Source organism: Sciurus carolinensis, chromosome 3 (genome assembly GCF_902686445.1).
Source record: "Sciurus carolinensis chromosome 3, mSciCar1.2, whole genome shotgun sequence".
Taxonomy (NCBI): Eukaryota; Metazoa; Chordata; class Mammalia; order Rodentia; family Sciuridae; genus Sciurus; species Sciurus carolinensis.
The window spans coordinates 94,073,447-94,096,985 of record NC_062215.1 but is presented as its reverse complement, the minus strand read 5'-3'; the positions used below and the strand labels follow the sequence as shown (position 1 = coordinate 94,096,985).

General features: G+C 34.8%; 1 protein-coding gene across 1 annotated transcript in view; it reads left to right on the top strand.

Moving 5' to 3' along the window:
* The first annotated feature begins 8,080 nt into the window (after window positions 1-8,080).
* Lrp1b (LDL receptor related protein 1B) overlaps window positions 8,081-23,539 on the top strand; it is a 1,852,169-nt gene continuing 1,836,710 nt past the window's right edge. The window contains 1 exon segment of the mRNA XM_047543195.1: window positions 8,081-8,441. Within this exon segment, the coding sequence (XP_047399151.1) occupies window positions 8,240-8,441 (202 nt within the window). The 5' untranslated portion in view covers window positions 8,081-8,239.

Here is a 23,539-nt window from a genome sequence, read left to right as displayed (position 1 = left end):
ATGATGATTGAGTTCTATTACCTGTTTGCTATATGAAGAAAGTTGTTAATTTTGCTTCCCCAAAGATGTAGATACCTAAATATTTTCTCTCATACAACTGGGTAATGTAGCAGTAATCCCTAACAATGATTTGAGAAGAGGCTCAGGTTCTTGATGTATTTTAAAATACATCAAGATGTATTTTAGATAAGGCAAAAAATTAGTAACAAAGTTTCTTGTATTGAATGATGTTATTATAGTCAGAGATAGGGTTTTCTGAAATAATCTTGATTAGAAATATTCTTCCTCTTGCTCAATAATTATATTGATTAGACCATGCTTTCTATTTTTGGTTTGGAAACTGTGACTATCAGAAATATAAAGCTTGAAGGATCAGGGAGCAAAGAGAGCTAACTTCAGAGCCAGAGATTTGCCACTTTAACATCCATGAACTTGCTTTCATATGCGACCTACAAGTTAGAACATGATTAGTTCTAGAAAATTCCAAGCCAAAATCAGACATGCTGATTCATTATCCTTTAGTATATTTTATTGTACGGGAACAATTGAGTATGTTGCTGTTTCTAAGTGTTTTGATATATCATTCTGTAAATTTCCAAATTGATTAATCTCATTAATTTTGGGCAAAAATATAAAAACTGCTATCCACAATCCTATAATGACTTTTATATAGTCTTTGAACCTAGGTCAATTTTTGGTTATACAAATACAAACACACACAAGCATATGAATATGTATGTACATGTTTTTCAATCATAACATAGTTTTTAGAGCTAACCAAAAAACAGAAATTATTTCTTGTCATTTCTGTTCACTTTCTCTTGACAAGAACAAAGAGAAAATTAGATTAGAATAAATTAGGATTGATAGCTATCTAAAAGTACAAAATAGATTCTTCTTTCTAAAATAATGAATTTTATCACAAAGGAACATATAAATTTTGAGTAGCAAAATACATTCTTGATCTTCCCATGTCCAAGGATTGCTAATTCATGCTTTTCTACATTTCCTATTGTGTATGTGTGAACAGCTTTGTCGTAAAACTTATTTTGGTGGTTGTTGTCATGTAGTGGGGTTTGCAAAATGATGTGAATGATACTCTTGGTAAAGTCTATTTACAATGCAGAATGTAGCAGTGGAAAGTCATAAAAGCATTTAATGGTCTTTCAACTATAATTTAACTTTGCCAGGATTCATGCATAAAATCACACATTTTCACAAATCTTGATAAATATATCTAGGTCCAAATGTCACTATTTTTCTTCCTACAAAGAGAGGCTTGACATAAAATTAGGGCATTCTGTTCTGGGCTAAAAAGCTCTTTTTGCATTTAAGTTTTTATGGTGATTAAAAAGTATAATTTTCATAGTAGAAAAACACTTTTAGAGGGCAAGAGACATTTGCTATCTGAGAGAAATGAATTTTCTTTCTGCTTAAAAATAAATAATGTTTTGGAAAAGTTGATTCTGTAAGTTTTTCTTCAAAGCCAACTTTTAAATATGTAAAAACGTGACTCTGAGTAAATGCCACTTACCACACTCTTATTTAGTACTTACTCCATGACAGGCACTGTGCCCTAATGGAGATGGTGATAGTCCCCAAGAGCAGCTCCCCGTGTGAGGTACATGTTCAAGAAATATTTGGGTTTATTTATTTCTTTCCTTCTTTATTGTGATTTTATTATTTTATATTGTGCTTCTCTTCACTATTTTATATTTTAGTTTACTATGTGAAGGTTATTTCTGAGAAAGGAATAGTATTAATAATTATTCTTATGAAACCAAATGTAGCAAAGAAAAACAACCCTTCCCTCTAAAGTAAAATGAAACAAAACAACAATCCACTATACTTGGCTTAAGACACAGCAGCTCCCAAGCACTTTTTACATTTTAATAGCAAATCATTTTATTAAAGTGTTTATGAAGTACAATTAAAGTAATTCTAGTATCCTGTTTCTCAGATCCCTATCAATTGACAGTGCCTAACCTCTGTTTTTGTCATTGTATTATCCTGTTCACTTCAGATATAAGGATGTGTTCCCTGACAGAAAGGACCTGGGAACAACAGATATAGGAAAGATTAACAAGTTCAAGGGAAAAATTGAAAAGCCATTAATCAAGAGTAAGGCCAAGTGTCTCTGGGTACCTACTAGAAGAAAGTCCATAGGAAAAGGATAAATTTTTTTTTTTTTTTGGTTTGGACATTATGAGATGCCAAAGGCTATTCAAAAGGCGAACAAGAAAAATATGGTTTTATATGTATATTATTAAATATAAAGTGGATAAGATGCTTGAATCATAAATGTCTCCAAATAAAAGCTATAATAAAAATAAATGAATGAAAGGTGAAAAAGACTTTCCTAAGTTCTTTTGTCTTCCGATTTTATGTGAATCCACAACATAATAAAATACTCAAAATCTGATAACTCCATTAAGAGTTATCACTGACAACATTTCTGTGTGTTCTGAATTCTTAATATTCCTGAATTTGCTACCATATTTTAGATCTAAGTATGTATGATATGCCAAATGATGAAATGCATGTTCTGAAACTCAAGGTTCTTAAATATATTTTGTTATTTCTTGTTTGTGATCTAATTCTAATGAAAATCTTGAATTTCTCTATGACTCTAAAGACATTTTCCAAGAAAGATGGAGATCTGATTTTAGGGGTATTCTCGAAGTGGACTTCTTACATTGTGCCTGTTATTTTTGACAGCATAGTTCCTACTAGATTCTGCAAAGTCAGCACATTACACACATATAGAATATTTGATCTAGATTGTACCCTTTTTTCAAGCAAGGGTCATGTCTCATCTCATTATTATATGCACAGTGCTGAATGCAGTGACTGACATATAACACATAGACTGTTAGTAAATGTATGAATTCATATCTTTTAAGCTTTCATTCCACTGAAGGAGAAAACATCAAAAGAAATATCAACAAGTCTGATTACATGATAAGAGCAGTATCAGGTAACTTTATTCAAGGGCTAATTCTGACATTTATGAAATATGTGATCCCAGACTATTCTCCTTTCGTGTCTTTCAAGTTTTTCATTTGTTAAATGCAGAATAAATTGGAATAGATGATTTGAATTTTCCTTCCAGCTCCAACAATCTAAAAGTTTCTAAATGCAGTTAAGGGGTAGCAAGATGATGAGCAAAAACTGAAGATCAGAATTAGCAGACAGGAAAGTACCATCAGGGGCTACTGATGGCAGTGAAAGTGCAACTGACCAGTGACCACTGAGAGACAACCCTCAGCGCCAGTCAACTAGGGTACTGTAGCAACTGGTGAGGGTGACATGGAGCTCACTCTGACCACAAGTCTCTCAGGTTCTAAATGCATCAAAAATAGCCAGTCTTATAATCAGCAAATAACTTTAAACCTAAGGATGACTTTCACATGACTGGAATAACAGGATTTGGTGACATGTTTACATTTAGGTATTACATATATATGGATGGTAATGTTGTGTCTTCTGATCACATATTAAAAGGCAAAATCGTCAATGTGTGGTAGAACACAACTGTAACCCTAACTATAAGGGAGGCCAAGGCAGGAGAATCTCAAGTTTGAGATCAAACTTCACAACTTAGTGAGGACCTAAGCAGCTCAGCAGCATCCTGTCTCAAAGTAAAAAGAAGTAGATCTTTCTAGAGTTCTTTGTAACATGAGTAATAAGTGATCACAGTGTCAGTTGGTGACAACCTTCCACGTCAGTGCTTCTTAACTCCTTGAAGGCAATTGTCTTTGAGTAGTCATTTGGTCTTACAAATTCTTTGAATCTAAAAATAAAAAATAAGAATATGGGGGCTGGATATTTAGCTCAGTGGTATAGAACCTCTGAGTTCAAGCTCTTATACCAACAAACAAACAAAACAACAACAAAGCAAAAGATAATTTGTATCTTGATGCAATATTATGAGAGTTAATTCATTCAAATAAAATGACAAATTTTCATATTTACAGTTGTTTGCACATGTTGTCAATTATATCAGTAAGAACTCCTTTGTTTCCTAATGACAGAAGTTTATCCAACAAGAGTCAAAGAAAAGCGAAAACAATCATATCAGTCTTAAAATTTTAACTGTCATTTGAAAGTTATAATTATTGCTCAGTTGTGCTTCTAACCATAAATCACCTATCTTATAATATTTACAAATAATGATAGTACAGAACACTGAGATTATGTAAAAAGGGGTTAATTTAACTTGGTAATAAGTAGTTTTACTTCCCAAATTGAACTAAATAATTGCATTGCTGTGCATTTTTTTCAGTTGTGCATACCCCTCAAATACTTTGTAGATAGTGGCAATTAATGTTGCACCAAAATGCTATACCCAAACCAAACCCATCCCAGTTGAAAGAGTAGGCTGCTAAACACAGCATGCTTTCAAAAGAAAGCAATTATAAATACACAAAATATATACATGCCACAGTTTTTGAAGTAATAGGAATGTGAAGTTTTTTTCTTGAAGACATTGTCTAGAGTAACTCTGTTTCCATTTTAAAGCACTGATAATATGATAATGTTTCTTTAAACATTTTCTCTCTTTCCTTCTTTTTTCCCCTTCTTTCTTCTCATCCCCTGTCTCCTGCTGCCTGGCAACTTTTCTGTCTGGAAAGGCGGGGTGCAACCCTTGGAAGGATAGCCGTATAAATCCCTAGCAACCTAACTTCTTGGCCAACTCTCCTTAACACACCTCTTAAATGAGGCAAACTGTCAGCCCCAGTTTACTTATACAAAAGCCCTCTTTGTAACGTATGGCTTTCAGGTGTGTAGCACATGAATTGTTATCATCTATGTTAAGAAATGCAACTGAACAACACAAAAAAGTTAGCAGAAATGAAATCTGATGTTTGGTCACATGTATGCAAAGCATGACTCTAACTGGAAATTATAAGATTACCACTGATAATTAACATTCATATGTTGTTTTACACCAGAAAGGAAGAATGATTGGTTCTACTTTGTATAATTTATCTCATTGAAATATTTCATAATATTCTATAGTTTGATGAATTAATTTATTTAACTTGTCAGTGTTAATAACTCTGATTAGAAAGAATAAATTATAGTGAGTCAAGAGAACAAACAAATTTGAACAATTATCTCCAGGTATTCTCCATTAATAGCATACTTTATTAATTTCCCTTTTCATTAAGACATTAGGGAGAAATACAAGTATTTTGTAGAAAATTATGGTTTCTCTTTTATTTTTCATCCATTAAAATTCAAAATCTAGAATGATTTAATTTTAAAACTCAAACTTGGCCTAGACCTTTATCAACTTCATTCATGCTCATAGAATATCTCTTTTGATAAAGGTCATTTTCAATGGCCATTGGGAAGAAGAACCACCTGATACAAATGATTTGGTTTGAGATAGAAATTTTATCCAATTTCATTTCAACACTGGAATTTATTTCAGTTTTGGAGCAAATATACACATTGTTAAATATTTAATGTTTATTATATATTATGGATGAATTACTATATATAGTTACTGGCATATGAGTCAATAATGTCCTTATTATATTGTTGTCTAATATTCCTCTTGACGGGTACTAATATGCTTGTGTTTTGTTAATGTGAAAACTGGTATATTCTAAATTGCTATAGAGAATTTTCATATCATTTTGATTTTTATTAATCACAACCTTTTGCTTTCTTAAACTAAAGCTTTGAATGTTATTTTATGTATAATGTTTCATTGAAACAAATCTATAGTGGAATTTAAATATAACAAATTACTTTTCATTTGTTCTCAGGATTCTATATTTTCTACGCCATTTTGTAGAGTTATTTTGAGTCATTTGTCATACTTGATTGACTATTTGATGGTAACTTTTAAAAATTTTTTAGTTGGCTTTACTAATTTGTCACAATGTTTGAATAATACATTTTTTATTTTCTTCCATTCAAGGGAAAAAACCAACCAAATGATTTAAGATGTTATATTGTTTTTTACTCTGCTTAATTCATTCAATAGACTTAATATCAGTGACCCCTGCATATTTTAAGTATGGTACATTTGGAATACATTATCTCCTGGGAATTTGCTTCTTTGATTATATTTAGTGATTTTCCCCATTTCCAAAAAGATGGTGGAATTGATGAGTCTACTGATGCGTGCTCATTGCATGACAGCATTTTTACCTGCTAAGTGACTTTGGTGGAGTACATGGGTACTGGCTGCTTTTCCTTTCCTTACAATGTGTAAGTGGAGGGCTACTGGTAGTAATACTAATAGCATAGAAGAGGAAGAATGGATGTTTTTAGCATGGTTTGTGAGAGCACCTTATTTTCTTGCCAACACTCAATTGAATAAATATTTCCTAATAGTTGACCACCTAGTGATTAAATGGGACCATGTAGAAAAGACACCTGCTTAGATTTTTACCGATGAATAAGTATTTAATAGAATATAGAAGTCCATGAACCTGACAAAGAAATATTTATAACTTTGCACATTATCCCTTTATCTTTCTCTCATTCTTTGAACTGTCACTCATTTTTAAATTGTAAAGTTTTGAAATGAAGTCAAAGAGGGAGAATCTTTCTGTTTTTCTATGTAGTACATTTTATTATGAAAAAATAAAACATCTAGGGGAAAATATATGAGTAACAACTAGCAGGAAAAAAATATTCACTTTAAAATATAGATGGAATGGTATTTTAGACACTAAATGATTTGACTTACAGGGAAAAGTAAACTTTAAATTTTTAAAATATGGAAATATTGACATAGACAATGTATTTACAATCATGCTAAATATGGAAGGTGAAATTCACAGATTCTTGGCAATGTTCTGCAGAGTCACTTCTATGCTCTTTGATCTAGTCTAATTTTAATGAACTCTATGGAGCATTTAAAGATGTCTGGATAACTTTACTCACAAAAACAGCTAGTTCATAGGGCTGACATTCATCCGTGAGTCTCACTCGGTAAACTGCATTAAGTGCTTAAAATATCTTTCACTTTTCAATTATCCTTTGACTTAGTTTTGTTCCTTTCTTACATTTTTCCCTTCTACTCATCTCATGTATTAAAATATTAAATATAAATCTTTTTTTTTCAATTTGTTCCTAGATAAGAATCATTGGTACTATTAGGAAGAAAGTAAACCTTCAACTATTCAGACTTCTGAGTTTTAAGGACACATCCATTTTTGAATGGCAAAGTAAAATTAAGTCACTTGGATGATCGTGTTGAAAACTTAAGTGGTCACACAAACAACTTTTATTTTTAATTCCCCTGATTCATTCTGATGCATCTGATGGTTTGGAAAAGTTCCAAAATTGGCACTGCACTGTTTAGAAAAAGAAAACAAAAAAAGTAACAACAAATCCACCTTAAAATCTGTTTAAAATGACTGGAGGCACCCTTTTAAAAAGAGAAACCTATTACAAAACACACTGCCAATTGTTCCTGCTTAGGCACCTCAATAGCCTTTTCCATTCACCTTCCTGTCTTAGGAAATGGCAGTGACTTTTGGGGGTGTTTTGGTTTTGTTTCTGCTGAGTCACTAAATTTTTCATGCCTGTCCCCAAGTGCTGTTCAGCATAAAAGTTAAAAGTGCAATTCAGAAAGCATTGCGATTCTGTTAAGTGGAGGAAACCATTTCCCTAAGAAGCTCAGTTACTTGGCTTGTCTTTCCTTCCTAGGAATCTTCCAAGGACCAAAGGGATCAAATCCGCTTTGCCCAGAGAAGCAGCCCAGTGCTTTAGCTGATAATTCTCAGCTGGCTGGTAAATGCAGAGCGTTCTAGGCGCCTGGCTGGCTCAGTCCATTGCAGAAGTCCCCCCCTTCTCTAAAGACCCAAATCCCTACAGAACCAGCTTGGAGTTACTTTCCCTTCAAGGAGACTGAAATAATTCTGATTTGTGGCGTTCTCAGTTTGTGGTGGTATTTTCCTGTTGTGTTAAATGCCTCTTACTAAGTAATAGATGTGATTTATGTGGACGACGAAGGGGTGTGTGGTGGATTCGGTGATTAATCAGTGAATTCCCATCCGCTGGCATCTCTCACTGCCCCTCTTGCGTGATGTAAGATCAGACGTACCCTGCATTGAAAAGTCAAGACACACGAGCGGCTCGCTCGCGCTCACACACACTCTCTCTGTCTCCCGCACGCGCGCATCCTTACACCTTCCACATCCTGCTCCAGGCAGGAGAAGGCGGACTAGCTGGACTCATTGAGCTGAAGAATTCCCAGTGACATTTGTAAATGACGCTGCTCAATTCCGGGCTCCGAGCCGTCGCTGTCGCCGCCGCTGCCGCCGCCGCCGCCGGGCCGAGGGTGCCGCCGAGCAGTCTCCAGCGTAGGCTTCCTTTCCGGGGGACCACAATGTCCGAGTTTCTCCTCGCCTTACTCACTCTCTCGGGATTATTGCCTATCGCCAAGGTGCTGACCGTGGGAGCCCACCAAGGTAAGGAAAACACCCCCTTCCCTTTCTCCCTCCGCTTTCCTCCTGGGCGATGCTTGCAGATAAGTGAGTGTGGAAACTTAAGTCCTAGCAGCCCCGCTCTCGCTCCCCGGGACCATTTGGCCACTGTGCGCTGGCCTCTTGGGGGTGAGAGGTGCGGTGGGGATTCCTGAACCAGGTGCCAGAGTTCTCGACACCCCCACAGTCCCCTACCCCCCTTCCTTTGGCTATGTACGAGTCCTGATTTTGTCCCCTCCGGGAGCGTTTGGACTTGATTGTGCGCTTCTGCCCGCGCATCCCAAGCGCTGCAGATGTTGGGATCAGAATTCGCATTTCCATGAGACTGCCCTCCACTTTGGCTCTCAACTCGAGCTTTTGCGGGCTCTAGATTCTCCGCGTTAAGCGTGTCCGCCCTCAACTTAGCTCCTGGGTTAACTTCATTACCTGGTGGATCAGGGTCTATGGAGAGGTGAAAGAGTCTACACAACCCCGTTTGGTTTCTGTAGCACCTTCGTGGAGCAGATGCCGGCGAGATTCACGTCATCAGCCTAGAAGCTTTTTAGGGCGCAAGCACCTGCTTGAACTTGACTTTTTTTCCCATTCAGAAGGTCTTGACCGAGCCCCCATGGTACCTTGAGAGACTTACCCACTACTGGGGTACCTTGATCCAACCTGGTGCTTTGCTCTTGCTTTTTCCTTTCAGATAAATGGTAGAAGTTTAGAGGGGAAGTGGTATGGGGAGCAGAGGAAAGAGGAGGTGGATATTATAATAAACCTGTTTTCTGCAAACTTTTAATCTGGAAAACCAGTAATTCCTATAAAAGTTTAATAATCTTTGACAACGGATACACGTATGAAAAAGGGAAAAAATAGTAGATGAATATCTGGGACACAGGAACCAGACTTGGAATGGTTAACTGCTTAAAGTAAAATCAGAAGTATCATAGATCTAGTTTTGTAAATCATAAAATGAGTTTGCATTGACTAATATAGTTCAACTTTTAAGTATAATTAGGAAAAAAAGAAAAGCAAGTTAGAAAATATCAGATGTCAGTGCCAAGCCAACAGGCAAAATGTTGCATTGGGAGATTTAATGTCTGTGTTTATATGAAGCGAATTATGAACTGACTGAAAATTATTGCTTCATTATAGGAAAGAGCAGGGGAATGAATTGTAGTGTTTGTATCCAACCTACTGTTGGCAACCAGACCATAATCTTTACAGTATACCCACACATGCCATTTCCTTTACCAGTAGTGGGACTAATATGAGTTCCTTTAGGAAATCTGACACTTGCTAGTGATAATCTTTTAAACATATCATTGTCACCTAATCACATAGCTTCTGAACTTGCTTAACTTGCCTTGAAGTTGGTGTGAAATAGTTGAAAACTGTACTGATAAAATGGAAGCCCATAGCTCTAACTTGAAATGATGATGTGTTTGATCTGGAACAATCAGCTCTCAACCTTTCTTAGGATTGTTTGAAGTTGGACCGCAGCAGATGAACAGAATGAAGCTTTTCAGCCCAGTGTGCTAGCAAAATATAATGGCACTGGCAGACTAGAGCTGTTGGGTTCTTTCTGAAGGAGTTCCCTATCTCCAGAAATTTGACCTCATCTGGAGCTAAGTACTCTGGGCTTTTGTGTATGTTTATGTGGGATAGTGCTGTTGCTACCTTGATCAGAATGAACAGAACTATTTATATAATAAAAAGTTGAGCATGAAGATAATCAAGTTTCTTGTGAGAGGAAATTACATAACTAAAGGATTGTATGTAGTGCCTAATAGTTCCATGAAGGAAAAAAAAATCTAAGATATAAGGCAGTCACATGGAAAATAATTGTGAGTTTTCATTATTTATTTCAATGTTCATTTTCTTCTGGGGGAAAAAAAAACACCCTAAGAAGTACTTTATCATGCACCACAAGCAAAGAATGGTAGGCCAACAATCTGTCACTCTTTTATATACATGTATAAAGATGTATATATACACATCTTTCCATACAGCTAGCATTGGGTGTATCACATTTGGAAAAAAAAAAAAAAAAAAGCGGGGTGAGGGGGCAGTAAGAGAAAGAAATCTTGTTGAAAGTTGAAAAAGAAGTTGCTGCTGCATTATGACAGACCTCCCCCACTGAAATGCTGGACAGAAGATACAGGATTATAAACTCAAGGAAGAGTTTAATGAGATGTAACTTTCAGCACACGCTATGTCAGTTGTCCTTAAGGAATAAAATAGTTATGCGAAAACACCTGTGTGCTCCATAGTGTGGGAACTAGTTTTATGCCAAAAATTGTGAAATCACTTTTAGATCCTCTGAGTACTTATTGAGTAGTGGTAAGCTTCCTACACTGTATTGACTAGATAGGGAATATCTGTATTACATCTACCTCTGTTGTTTGTGAATGTGTAACATTTAACTAAATAGAAAAGTACTTGAAACTAACTCATATGTTTAGAGTTCAATCCATATATATCTACTTTCTTTTAATTATATATTGTGTATTTTTTAGTTTATATTGATTTTTGATTCAGAGTTGCAGTAACACTGATGTCAGTTCTTATTAGATAAAGAAAAGATCTCTTAGAAAAGAGAAAGATCTTTGTAACTCTTAATAGTCAAAATTGGAGGATAAATCAGATTCACTTAGAATCAACTAATTTGTCATCTAACAATGTCATATCGAATCAAAGTATTGCTTGATAAGGATTAAGACTTAAAATGAAGTATGTTTTAAATTGTCAAATTTTCTGAAAAGAAGAGGGACTGAGAGACCTGATGCTAGTCTCTTTTAAATTGAGTCTCATAACATGTGGAAACATATTTCCAAGTAATTAAAGTTCATGCTGCTATTGTCATTTTAATGTGCCTGTGTATAAAGTCATCTAAATATGGCAGTCATGTGTGTGTCAAAATTTCAATCTCCCTCCCCTCTACAAAAGATAAACTGCAGTTCATGATCTTTTTAGTCAATAGAATATCATTAAAGTTTTGTTTTTAGGAGGTCTGTATTCTTTGAGGGTGTGTTCTTCACTACCCACCTTGAACTCAAATAGCATCTGGCTGATAAGAAAAGAAATTATAGAAAAATAAAGAAAAATTTAAATGTCTTAGAATAATAGGAAAAAAATGAAGATTGCAGAACAAGGAGGGAAAAAAGTGTAGAGAGAAACCCGACAGATAAATTTAGGAGGGAGCTGAATCCAAATCAGTATTTCTTGAAGATGCCATTAAAATATCTTTAGACAAAATAATAATTTCTTAATATATATTTTTCATCTTAATTTCATAATGTACTATGGAAATATTTGTAGTATAAAAGTAGTTCAAATAAATTCCATCAATGAGACTTGATACATTTAAACCATAACATTGGAGAGATACATGAGAACATTGCTAAAAACTTAGAAAATGTTAACTTAGTAGAAAATGTTAACTACTCTAGAATTATTAAGAGGGGGAGTTTTTAAAAAAAATTAATTGAATATGAATGAAATTCTCTTAGGGTGTTTGATGAATGATATTCATAATGTATTCTTAGTAATGAAATTACATTTTCTAAATGTTACTTATCATTCAAGTTAGGGATAGGCAGAGATTGGTGTTTTGCAAGTATATTGGATCCCAGACTATACTTGCTGGTTACCTTCTCAATTTCTTGTATGAGCCTAGGGAATACTAGAAAGAGAAACTGCATTTAAGGTTTCCTGGTATGCATAACTTGGTCTTCATAAAGGATTATAATGTTCAGGGATCTCTGTATCTTCTCTCCAGTCCATACTTTAATATGATGTGTTTTTCTCATATTTCTGCTGTTAAGTTTTACATCTTCTGTGAAATAGATCCCTCCCCTTGTCTTCAACTGCTTCCTGATTATAGGGATTCTGTGCAGTAAAAAGTACCAATCACACATAGTGATAGATTTCTCTATCTTCTATGGCTGTGTGTCAAAACAATTCTTGTACAAAGGAAACACTTGTCTTCATTCTAGATAGATGCATTCAAAGAAAGTAGAATTTAAACTAAAAGTTAAACATGCCTGTACCAACATGAAGTCATTCTCCCTCAAAATGGCTGCCTTGGCACAAACACCTTGGAAAAATACTGCTCTGTCCTGAAAATTGGAGAAGGCTGATATTAATTATGCATTTATTTTTTAAAACTCCAGATAAAATGTTTATTATTTTGATTACTCCCTCTTTGAGAAACATAAAGTGATATGAAAAACTGTTTGAAGTATCTTTCAACTCCCCAAAAGAACATTCCAATGAGTTTCCATATGAGAAATATTTTGTTGTTGCAGAATCTGACAGTGGAGGAAATAAGTGTCAAAATACATTTGCTGTAGAATTCACATATTTAAAATACAGCCAATTCATATAATTTTAAGGAATATTTTGGTAGCTGGAATGCTAATGACATATAAAGGAAAATGTTGTGTATCCTCCTAATTAGTTAACTGGAATATATGCATGGCCAAACTTCTATCAGAAATTAGTCAACTTTAGGTAGTTTTAAAAACTTTAAAAAAGTTTTCTGAAGAAATCCAGCTCCCCATATTTAATCTCAGACTAATGACCAAAAAATGAATTTGACTCAATGTGCTGAGAAGGTTTTTATTTTTGGTTTTTGGAGGGATGAAGCAAAATTAATCTGACCAAGCAAACTGAAAAGAATCAAGTAGCACTTCTTATCCTCTTTTGAGGATTGGCTGTATATGTTTAAAGGAATTGTCATTCCCAAGTTTAATATGTTAGAAATTATTAACTAGAAGCATAGGAATAAAATTTCAACCTAATAATCAGAAATATAACATTGTATAGGCCTTGGGAATGTTCACCAGTTCTCTTGGAAGGAGATGTTTAAAGCTAATTGATTTCTTGGGAAAAATTCTATTATTTAATGATAAATAATACTAAAAGTGAAAATAATTCCAAAAATCAGTTTGTTATTAAGTTAGTTCTTGAACTAATTCCCATGTGTAATAATGAGCATATTTACCTCAATCACTTTTGAAAAGTATTCTTATAATAATATTGAATCAGTGTTCTGGCTCCTTTGGGCTCTCTAATTTAAATAACAGGTTAATTTCACCATGTACACCTGAACCCTCTATGTAAGAGAAAGAGGAAAGCAGCATTCAGAAGATTCTGCCAAGAATTTTCTGAACAATTAAGCTTAGACATTCAAAATTTATATGCTTTTTCCCTATTTTTTTCTCCTATAAACTGCCTTAGCAATTTTAGATCTATATCTTCTCATAAATGATTTCATGGACTTCGTTTTCCTCATGGCATAACTATAAGGCCAGGTTAGAAAATATGTAATATTTATTACTGTTCTGAATTCAGTGATGTCAAATTATAGTCTCTTTCTCTCTCTTTTCACCTATTGATTTAGGATCTCTCTATACAAACATAATTATTTTGACTGAGTCTCCAGACAAAACTAATTGATGAAATTGATTATTAGTTAATAGCCATAAGATCCAGTTGTGGAATAATGGAACATTATCAAATCTAGGATTTCTTCTCCAATATTCCAAAATAGATTTAAATCTACAACATGTTGAACAGTTGTCTTTACCTGTAAAAACAAAGAAAACTAATTTCAATTAATAGATACTTAGCATAGGCTCATTTACTTAATCTTATTTTTCTCAGATATAAGATTCAGTATACCCATGTGTACATCAAAGTTTTATAAATGAATAAAATTATAACTGAATTCTTGGTAGGAGATATAGGTACCTTGAGAAAGTAAATTTTCATATTTGATTTCTTCTAACTTTAAGTATGGGAAAAAAGAAGAAAAAAACTTTTGGAAGGAGAGAGAGCATGCTGCCATGCTAAGATACCCATGTTACATTTTATCTTACAGTGCATTCTTATTAACAGTCAGACATCTCTTCCTGAGTGACTCGCACCTCATTGTCCTGAATGGCTTAGCCTTCAGACCAAAGGCAGGTATTGTTGAAACACGACCTCATTTTAGTGGAAAGAATAAGTTTCTTCTTTAGGTAAGATCAAGGTACCACAGATCGTCTCTTGTTTTATTCTTACAATCAATAGGACATTCCTTCCTAACTTTTCTACATTGCATTGACATCCTTCAAAACTTCCAAGACAGCTTAACTTTAGAAATACGAATACATAATTCCTTGAGAATTTTTCTACCGCTGAGTTTTTCTTTAATGACAATTTGTCATCTTAGCCTTTTCTTCTTAAAATGAGAAAAGAGAACAAAATGAAGAGGGGGCGAGCAGAGAAGAGAAATGAAACATAGTTGTGGTTGCTTTGAGGGCTCCTAGGGTATTATAAGGTATTTGTGCTAAAGAAAAACTGTAGGTATAATGCTGATAACAGAAATGTGTTTAGAATGATCTATTTTCTTTAGAAATTAAGATGTATAAGGAAAGGAAACACAAAGATGCTAAGAGGGAGAACTTTTGACATGTATTGAATTTATTTGCTTCTAGTCACATAGTTCAAGTGTATGAGGCAATTAGGAACCTCAAACTTTTGCTGAAATATAAACTCTAGGAATTCAAAAGCTGAGATTTTAGATTATCTAAGACATCGTGTGCATTTTCCCAAAGCTTCTATTTAATAGTATATTTTATTGGTACAAAAGTGCTAAAATAGCAAGTATGCTTTATTATAATATCCTACTTTATTCAACTCTATTAATTTTTAAGGCATTTTCTCATGACTAAGCTCTGAAAGTACAGTGAGAATGGTATCACCTCATGGGTAAGATTCTTGCCTTATTGGATGAAAGTATTACAGATCATGTCCACTGGACAGCCATATGTTGGGAGATTTTGTTAAAAATACCAACTAAGTCAGATTTGTACTTAGTACTACTAACTCAGAATACAGGCATTCTTTTTGAGTCCTTGTGCTCTCATAACTGCCACACAGATGATAATAGTGCACCAGCATCCTCTTGATGGTTTGTAATACAACAGTACACAAATCTCCACTTAGGGAAAGTATCGGACTTCCTCTGACATTCACCAACATCAATAACTAGGTAAAACTTAGAACTTATACATTTTCCTCTGTCCATCATTGCATTGTACTCTATTTCTCTATTCTATAAGATGTTTTCTTCCTGTTTTATTTTCTAAAGATCTTGTCAGATGTTCTGAAATTAATCCTGACAGTGAAAAACTAACATCTTAGCCCTTCTTTGACCTCACTTGCTGCTCTCATTGCTTGGAAAATGTGAAGTAATGAAGGGCACTGGGTTTTATCTTATCTTTATTTATCTAGGTACCACCTGAGTTTTATAGGGTATGGCTCCATCTACTTGGAGAAAAGAAATGTGGCATCGTCCCTACACTTTCCACCTGCCATTAGCACAATAACTAATGTTTGTGAAAACATGTTGCATTATAATTACATTCCATAAATACCCATTTTATCAATGATAGCATTGACTTAATGTAAGTTACTTGTAGTAAGAAAAGCCTTACATTTTCAAGATGCCAAGAACTATTTTTTTCAGTTTTTCCCTGATGAAATCATTTGATCCCCCAAATAGCCATGTGATTGGTGGTTATTTGTTTATTCATTTACTTGGTCAATAAATTTGAATAAGCAGGTAGAAAGCTCTGTTCTAGGTGTTGGGAATGGAACAAATGAACAGGTTCAACTATGCAACCAGAATAATGGGACTTTTAGTGTTGGAGGAGATAGATAACAAGTATGTATGCTAAAAAGAAGGAAAAGTAGTGTATGTAACTCATGAAAATGCTTTGGGGAGCTATGGTTATAATCACAGAATCTTCTGGAGAAGAGTGGTATACCTGCTCACACTAAGTGATGAGAGGGGAGTATCTATGAGTAGCACTGAGGAGGGAGCTTCCTATGCAATCCCTTGAATTTGGCATGTTCTTAGAGAAAGAAAAAAGACCTGTGCATGTGAAGTGAATTATATGTGTTTGATAGAGAGGGAATGGAAGAAGCCATATTCATGATGAAGTCAGTTTAGGTGAGCTAGGACCATGCAAATCAAGGTGAGGTGTGGGTCTGACTCTGATTACAACGAGCAGCAATTGGATAGCTAATCAGAGATGTTATGATGCAATGAACTTTTTTAAGAGATCGTGTTCACAGTTAAATAAGAAGGAGGAGAAAAGATACAGTTAAGGGGTCATCATAACTGTCCTGGAGAAGATGGTGGTGGCTTAAAGACAAAGACAGCAGTGGAGATGAATATAAGGTAGAACAGAAATTCGCATCTTTGTTTTAGGGACATTTCTGTGAAAAAGTGTGGCACCATCCAATATATTAGAATTAAGAATGAAATAAAGCCTCAAAACATAAATCTTGGAGGTAAGGGTTAATGTTCTAACCAGATTAATATCTATTTTAGGTATAAATAACCTAAATAGTTGTTTATTTTTAAATAAAATGGTTGCATCCCATTTTTGAAGTCCCCCTTATTAACTTGTACAAAACATGTTTCATATTATTAGGTATGTGGTCTTCATATATGGTCCCTATAATATTGCTTTCCCTTTTATTACTTTTCCCTTTCAGAATTCCACCTTCCCTATTATTCCATATTTATCCATACCATATCTGTAAATTGGAATTAATAGAGCCTGACTCACAGTATTCTTTGGGGTTTGGTTAAACAATATATTTAAAGACAGTCTAAGCATTGATAAATTTATGCAATTATTTTGCTCATATTTCTACCAATATAAACCAGCATAATAGCAAAAGGAACAGGCAATAGCTTATGGAGATTCATTTGTGTTTTCTTGAGGAAATAGTGTCTTTAAGAAAGAGCTCCTTTTCAAATGTCCCCAAATCCTTGACATGATTGAGAAGAATTTGTACTGACAGTGAAGTTTCTGGTTATGAATATTTGATTAAGTTAGTAAAGAGAAAAGATTATAAAAGAGCTACTATTCACTGTACTCATCACTCTCCCTGGAAATTCCAAGAAAATTGTAGAAAGAAAGGGGGTGCTGACAGCAAATGTTTATAGAATCTACCAGGCCAGGGGAACTTACTAGTTAAGAATTTATGACCCACTTGGTGTTGTCTCTTGGTCGATTAGAGCCTTTGTGGTTATTCCCTTGTACTTATCCATGGATAATAGGTGCCATTTTCAGTGTGGATTTTAGACCTGGAGATGGAAACAGCTAAACTAAAACCAGGACAAGTATTACAAACTCTAGTTTAGCAATAGTACAACTTCGGGTTTTTCAAACAACCTTTGCTTGTAGCTACCAAACACTTTTGGTTTATTTAACTCTAACTCTTGGAGCTAAAAAAGGAAAGAGAACATGATAGGAGAAAAATGAGGAAGGAGAGAGGTTTATAAAAGTGACAGAAAAGAAAAATTATCAAAATATCAAAACCTAGAGGGTCTCTGAGAAAGAAGGTAGGACAGCATTTGAAGGAAGAACACTTAGTGTTAAGGTGATTGAGTTGTGCTGGATCCTAAGGTTTTGAATATTTTCAGGTTTCATACCTACAATTTTTTTCTGCTTTTTTTTCTTTTTTTTTTTTTCCTAATTTAGGTCTCTCTTCTATTCTCTACCTTGAGCACAGGCATAGTTTAGTTTTAAAATTGATAGTGAAATCTGCATTCCAAAGTACCACCATAATACCAGCTTGGCCCCCAAAATATTTCACTCAATTTCTTGTTAGGTTATGTAGACGACGTAAATAGTGCACCAAAAATGCAGCTTGGAGTGAGTCTTCAACTCTTTTAAACTCTTTTTTCTTTAGATTGAGGGATCAGTAACATGATACTGGGAAATTATCTTGTAAATGCTACATAATCATTACTATTTGTGTACAAAAACAATTTCTATTCTGTTTTCAACCATGGTCTGGTTTTAAATTTAAGAAGTGTCCTATACAAAACAGAGAGTAGGCTAAAATAAAAAGTGATCCAAAACTCAGGCATATAAAATTTTAGAAATATTTAAATAAAATACTGAAGCAAAAGATCTCAACTGATTTATTTATTATGCAGAGAGCACACCTGTAAGTGTAGTAGACTTATGCTAGATGCACGTATGGAAATATAATTTGTGTGTGATTGTGTAGCTCCACGATCAGTCCTTCCTTTTTTTTTTTTTTTTTTTTTTTTTTTTTTTTGTAGGTATCAGTAATTGCAATTGAACCAAGGGACTATCAACCACTGAACCACATCCCCAACCCTTTTTAAAATGTTTTGTTTTGATACAGGGTCTCACTAAGTTGCTTAGCTCCTCACTGAGTTAAAGAGACTGGCTTTACTGAGTTAAAGAGACTGGCTTTACTGAGTTAAAGAGACTGGCTTTGAACTTTTGATCCTCCTGACTCAGCCTTCTGGGATGCTGGGATTATAGGCATGTGCCACCATGCCCCACTCAATCCATTTTTTATTCATGATGTCAAAACCCTCTTTGATAATTTGGCTCCAAAATTTCAGCATTAAAAATCAACATTATGCCTTTCAAATAAGTTAAACATGAAAAACACCAAAATTTTATTAAATTTTAGAGTGTCTGAATCAAATGAAATTTGAAACTGGGAGATTTTGCATTAATATTTAATTTGGGACTCTCTGTAAATTTGTTTGCTGTGTACTTTAGCAGAGGGGTGCCAGAAAGTATGGAAATAAATTAATCTGTGTAATTGAAAGCAGCAGGAAGGGGAAGGGTTACTTGTATATTTGTGAGTACAAGGTATGATTTATGCTCCCATACTAGGACTCTGCTCACATCACACGGAGGTCTGCTGAAGGGCTTTCTTTCTTTCATGAGGAATGTTACTATCGGAAAAGGTTCAAAATCAGTCTAAGGAGGTTATTTATATTTTAGGTAAAGTAAAAAATAATTACTGCCTACATGTTTAGAATAAAAGGCATTTGGGCAGGAAATGTTGTGACCCCTTGGAACAGAATTTAAACCTGCTGAAAAGAGCCAAGGAGAATAAACAAAGCTCATTCCGATGACAGTTAAGCTGGCAAGACACCTGAAAAATCTAACAATAGCAAGAAAATCACTTAAGTAAAAATAAACTTTCAGAGGCTGAAGCTACTCCAGTTAACCAAGATTTAGAGATGAATGCCAAAGAGGATTAGCAGAACTCTCTTCTGTGTGAAATACAGCAGTAATGGCTCTGTTGCCACATCACAAACTTGTACTTGAGAGGCACTGTGTGTTGAGTTCACTCTGCAATGAGAATAATAACACTTCCTTAAAAAGCAAGAAATATAATAAAGGAACCCAAAGTAGCAATTCTGCCCTTTTCTCTCCCTTCTGTGGTAAGAGAAAATGATTGGCAGCATTGCTTCTATACTTTCACTGAGGAAAATAATGTTGACTGTACCTTCTGAGATCCCAAAATCCAGAGGAAAATGGACTGCTTAAATGTCTTTGCTCATCATATAATGTAACCCCATTCTTGCCCATTTATGGACCTTTATGAATTAAAGGGCAAAACATAGGGCATGTTTACAAACACAAAAATGTACAGCTCCTAGGCTGGTCAGAAGGTGCAGTGCTGTGGGTGGCATGCAAATTAGAAGCAACTATATTGTCCTTAGGGGCAGATGATATACAACACCAACATATTTCTGGTCTTTTGCAAATGTAGTAGTCAGGATGGCCAGACCTTTGGATTATTCAAGAAAGGCTAGAAATTTGGATTGGTATGTAAAATTTTTTAAGTTTTAAATACTGCTGATTAAGATAAACCACAGACATAACACACAAAGAAATAACAATGGAGTGCTATAAAGAAATATTGACAGATTTAACATTGAGTCAGATAGGCTGTGACCCATTATGGGGTTCCTGAGTGCAGACAATGGCACAGTCTGCAACAGAGGACATTTTATTTGGTGCATTGCAGACTAAAGGTGCTGCTGGAGAGACTAGCGTATTGCCTAGCAATCTCCATTACATTATTGTTGTAGGGCCTGGGTTTGGGAAGAAGGAAACCACAGATGAGTTTCAGCAGTGCCCTGGATCCCTGCTTCACAACTTCCTCTCCCCTGTTAGACATAAAGCAGTGGAGAGGAAGTTGTGAATGAGGGGACAAGAAAATAGAAACAGAAAAACTTCTTAATGACCCAGCAGAGGGTTCATTAGATCCAACCCAATTGTGACTTTGGAACATAACACTGAAAGTCATCTAAGAAACAGAAGTCTCTTAATAATGGTGGGAAAATGCTAAGAAGAGATTTCAGTCAGCTTTAACCCTCTAAAACTGAAGCATGAAAATGTTCTTTCTGATACATACCAGTCACATGGTTGAGATAAAACATTGCCATGCTACACACAGATAATTATTGAAATATAGAAGGAAAAAAAAAAAGGAAAAACAGGAAGGAGTAGAAGAAAAATACTGTGTAGTGAATTGAAGAGGGAAGAGATAAGATCCTCATAGGTAACAAATTCTCATGCTGAGACACGAATGGGATTACATCCAGGTTTATGTTTCATCTTCCTTTTCCTTGGGAATGCTATGACTTAATAAGGGCCAACTGTGTGTTCTATTACCACACATGGTCTTGAGATTTCAGACCTGTGTTTCACACTAGATTAGTATATCCACACTGATTATTTGAACCAGAGAATTTTATTTTTTAGTTTTTGTGTTGAAGTAATTTTAGACTTAGAGAAAATTTGTAAAACTAGTATTGAGAGCTCCCATACTCTCTTGACCCAATTCCCTTAATGCTATATATTGCATACCTGTAATATAAGGTCAAAACAAAAATATAACATTGATACAATAAATGTTATTAAAGTATATACTTTGTTCAGATTTTAACAGTCTCACCTTATTGACCTTCTATTTCAATAACCAGTTCAGATTCAAGCATTTTGTTGTCATATCTCCTTAGAGTCCTCCAATCTGTGACAGTCTCTCTGTCTGATCATTTACTTTCTTTTTTTTTTTTTTTTTAGAATTTTTATTTGTTCTTTTCAGTTATACCTGACTGTAGAATGTATTTTGACATATCATACATATATGGAGTATAACTTCCCATTTTTGTGGTTGTTCTACATGATGTGTATTTATATAGGTTGTGTATTCATATAGGAACATAGGAAAGTTATGTCCAGTTCATTCTACTGTCTTTTCTATTCCCAGCCTGTGTCCCTTCCCTTCATTCTCCTTTGTCTAATCTAGTGAACTTCTATTCCTCTCTGCTCCTCTTATTGTGAGCTAGTATGGGCACATCAGAGAGAACATTCAGCTTTTGAATTTTGGGGATTGGCTTATTTCACTTAGCATGTTAGTTTCCAGTTCTATCCACTTACTAGCAAATGCTTTAATTTCATTCTTCTTTATGATCATTTATTTTCATGGCCTGGGCTTATATAAAGTCAGTTCTTTTGTAGAATGTCTCACAGTTTAGCTTTGCCTAATAATTTTATCATGATGGAGATTATACATTCTTGATAAGAGTATCACACAGAAGTATGCCCTCTGCAGTCTCTCACTTCAGGAGAAACAAGCCAATCTCTCATTTTTGGTGATGTTAACCTTGATCACTTGGGTGAGGTGGTTTCTTCCTCATAATTTCTTTCTACATTTGTTAAGTGGAATAATTCTGTAGAAGCACCAATTCTACCCTATGTATGTATGTATCTAAACCAGTGTATAACAGTATATACCCATTGATATTTTTTTCCATTATTTTTTATTATAACCCAATACCATCATTGTTTTCTTGCTTATATTTTTCACTGGTGTCCACTGAGAACACATTCAAGTTGTCACCTCCAACCTTCTAACATACTCCTACACCTTTATGAGCATTTTCTTACTATCTAACACTGCTGCCAGATATTCCTTAGTAATCATGTATTGTCCCTGTCCCCACCCTGGAATCAACCACTTCTCCAAGAATCTCATAGGATATCAAAACATCAGAGACTTTTAATTGGATGCATTATCTTAAGGGTAATAACCAATTACAAGAACAATTCTTCTGCTAATATGTTTTGATTGTTCCAACAGGTGTCATTTTATTTGGTACTTTGATTTCAATAGTGTATTTATGGCAATGACTGATTTTCTGATGAGTAAAATTCTGAATTGATGTGATTATAGATGGTAATACTTATTGAGGCATTCAAAATTCACTGTCTGCAAAGTTTCTAAAGAAAAATATAGGTACATTTTATAAAATCTGTTTGTATTTACTAATCTTTTTCTCAAGAAATGTGCCTTAACATCATTGGCTTAAAAAAAAAAAAAAACACAAAACACCTCCGTGTCACCTGTCTATAATCCCATTAACAAGTAAGGTTGAGGCTGCAGGATACCAGATTCAAGGCCAGCCTCAGCAACTTAGCAAGACCCTGTCTTACAATTAAAATAATAATAATAATAAGTAAAAAGGGCTGGGGATATAAGTCAGCGGTGTAATGTCCCTGAGTTCAAACTTCAGGAAAGAGAGAAGGAGAGAAAGAAGAAGGGAGGGAGGGAGGAAGGGAGAAAAGAAAGTCAGTTATCTCTGTGCTCAAGGAACCGATGGTCTAATTCAGACAACAAATATTGTGCAAACATATGTAGGTCATGCATAGGAAAATTGGGGGTTTTAGGCAGACCTGGTGGCTGAAAATGGAGGTGTGTAGTGACTATTGCCCTCCAGATGGGGGATGAACAGAAAAGTATATATCAGGGACAGCAAATGGGTTTGATCATTTGGGCCAATATTGAGCAATTATTCCATGACTCTGCAGACTACTGTATAGAATGAGTTTCTACAGTGGGTTTGATTTCATTTTTAAAAGGTATCATTTATGGTTTACCTAGTTCCCAGTTTTTCATAACTGTCATTACAAAGAGTAGTACCTGCCTCTGTTCCAGAGTAACTAGTAAACTAATGAAATAGCACAGTTTTGATTAAAAATGAGCCTCTGGAATGTCCCTGAATGGCCTAGAATTTCCATTTTCAGTATGCACGTTTTTTATTTCCTTGTTTTCTTAGTTCCTTCCTCCATGTGAACACAATATCACTGTGCTTTTCTGGAAGTTGGTGAGACCCTGTCTGGGTGATCATTTCTAGTTCTTAACTTTGAAACTGCATTCATGTTTTCTGAAGCTGTGAGAGTCAA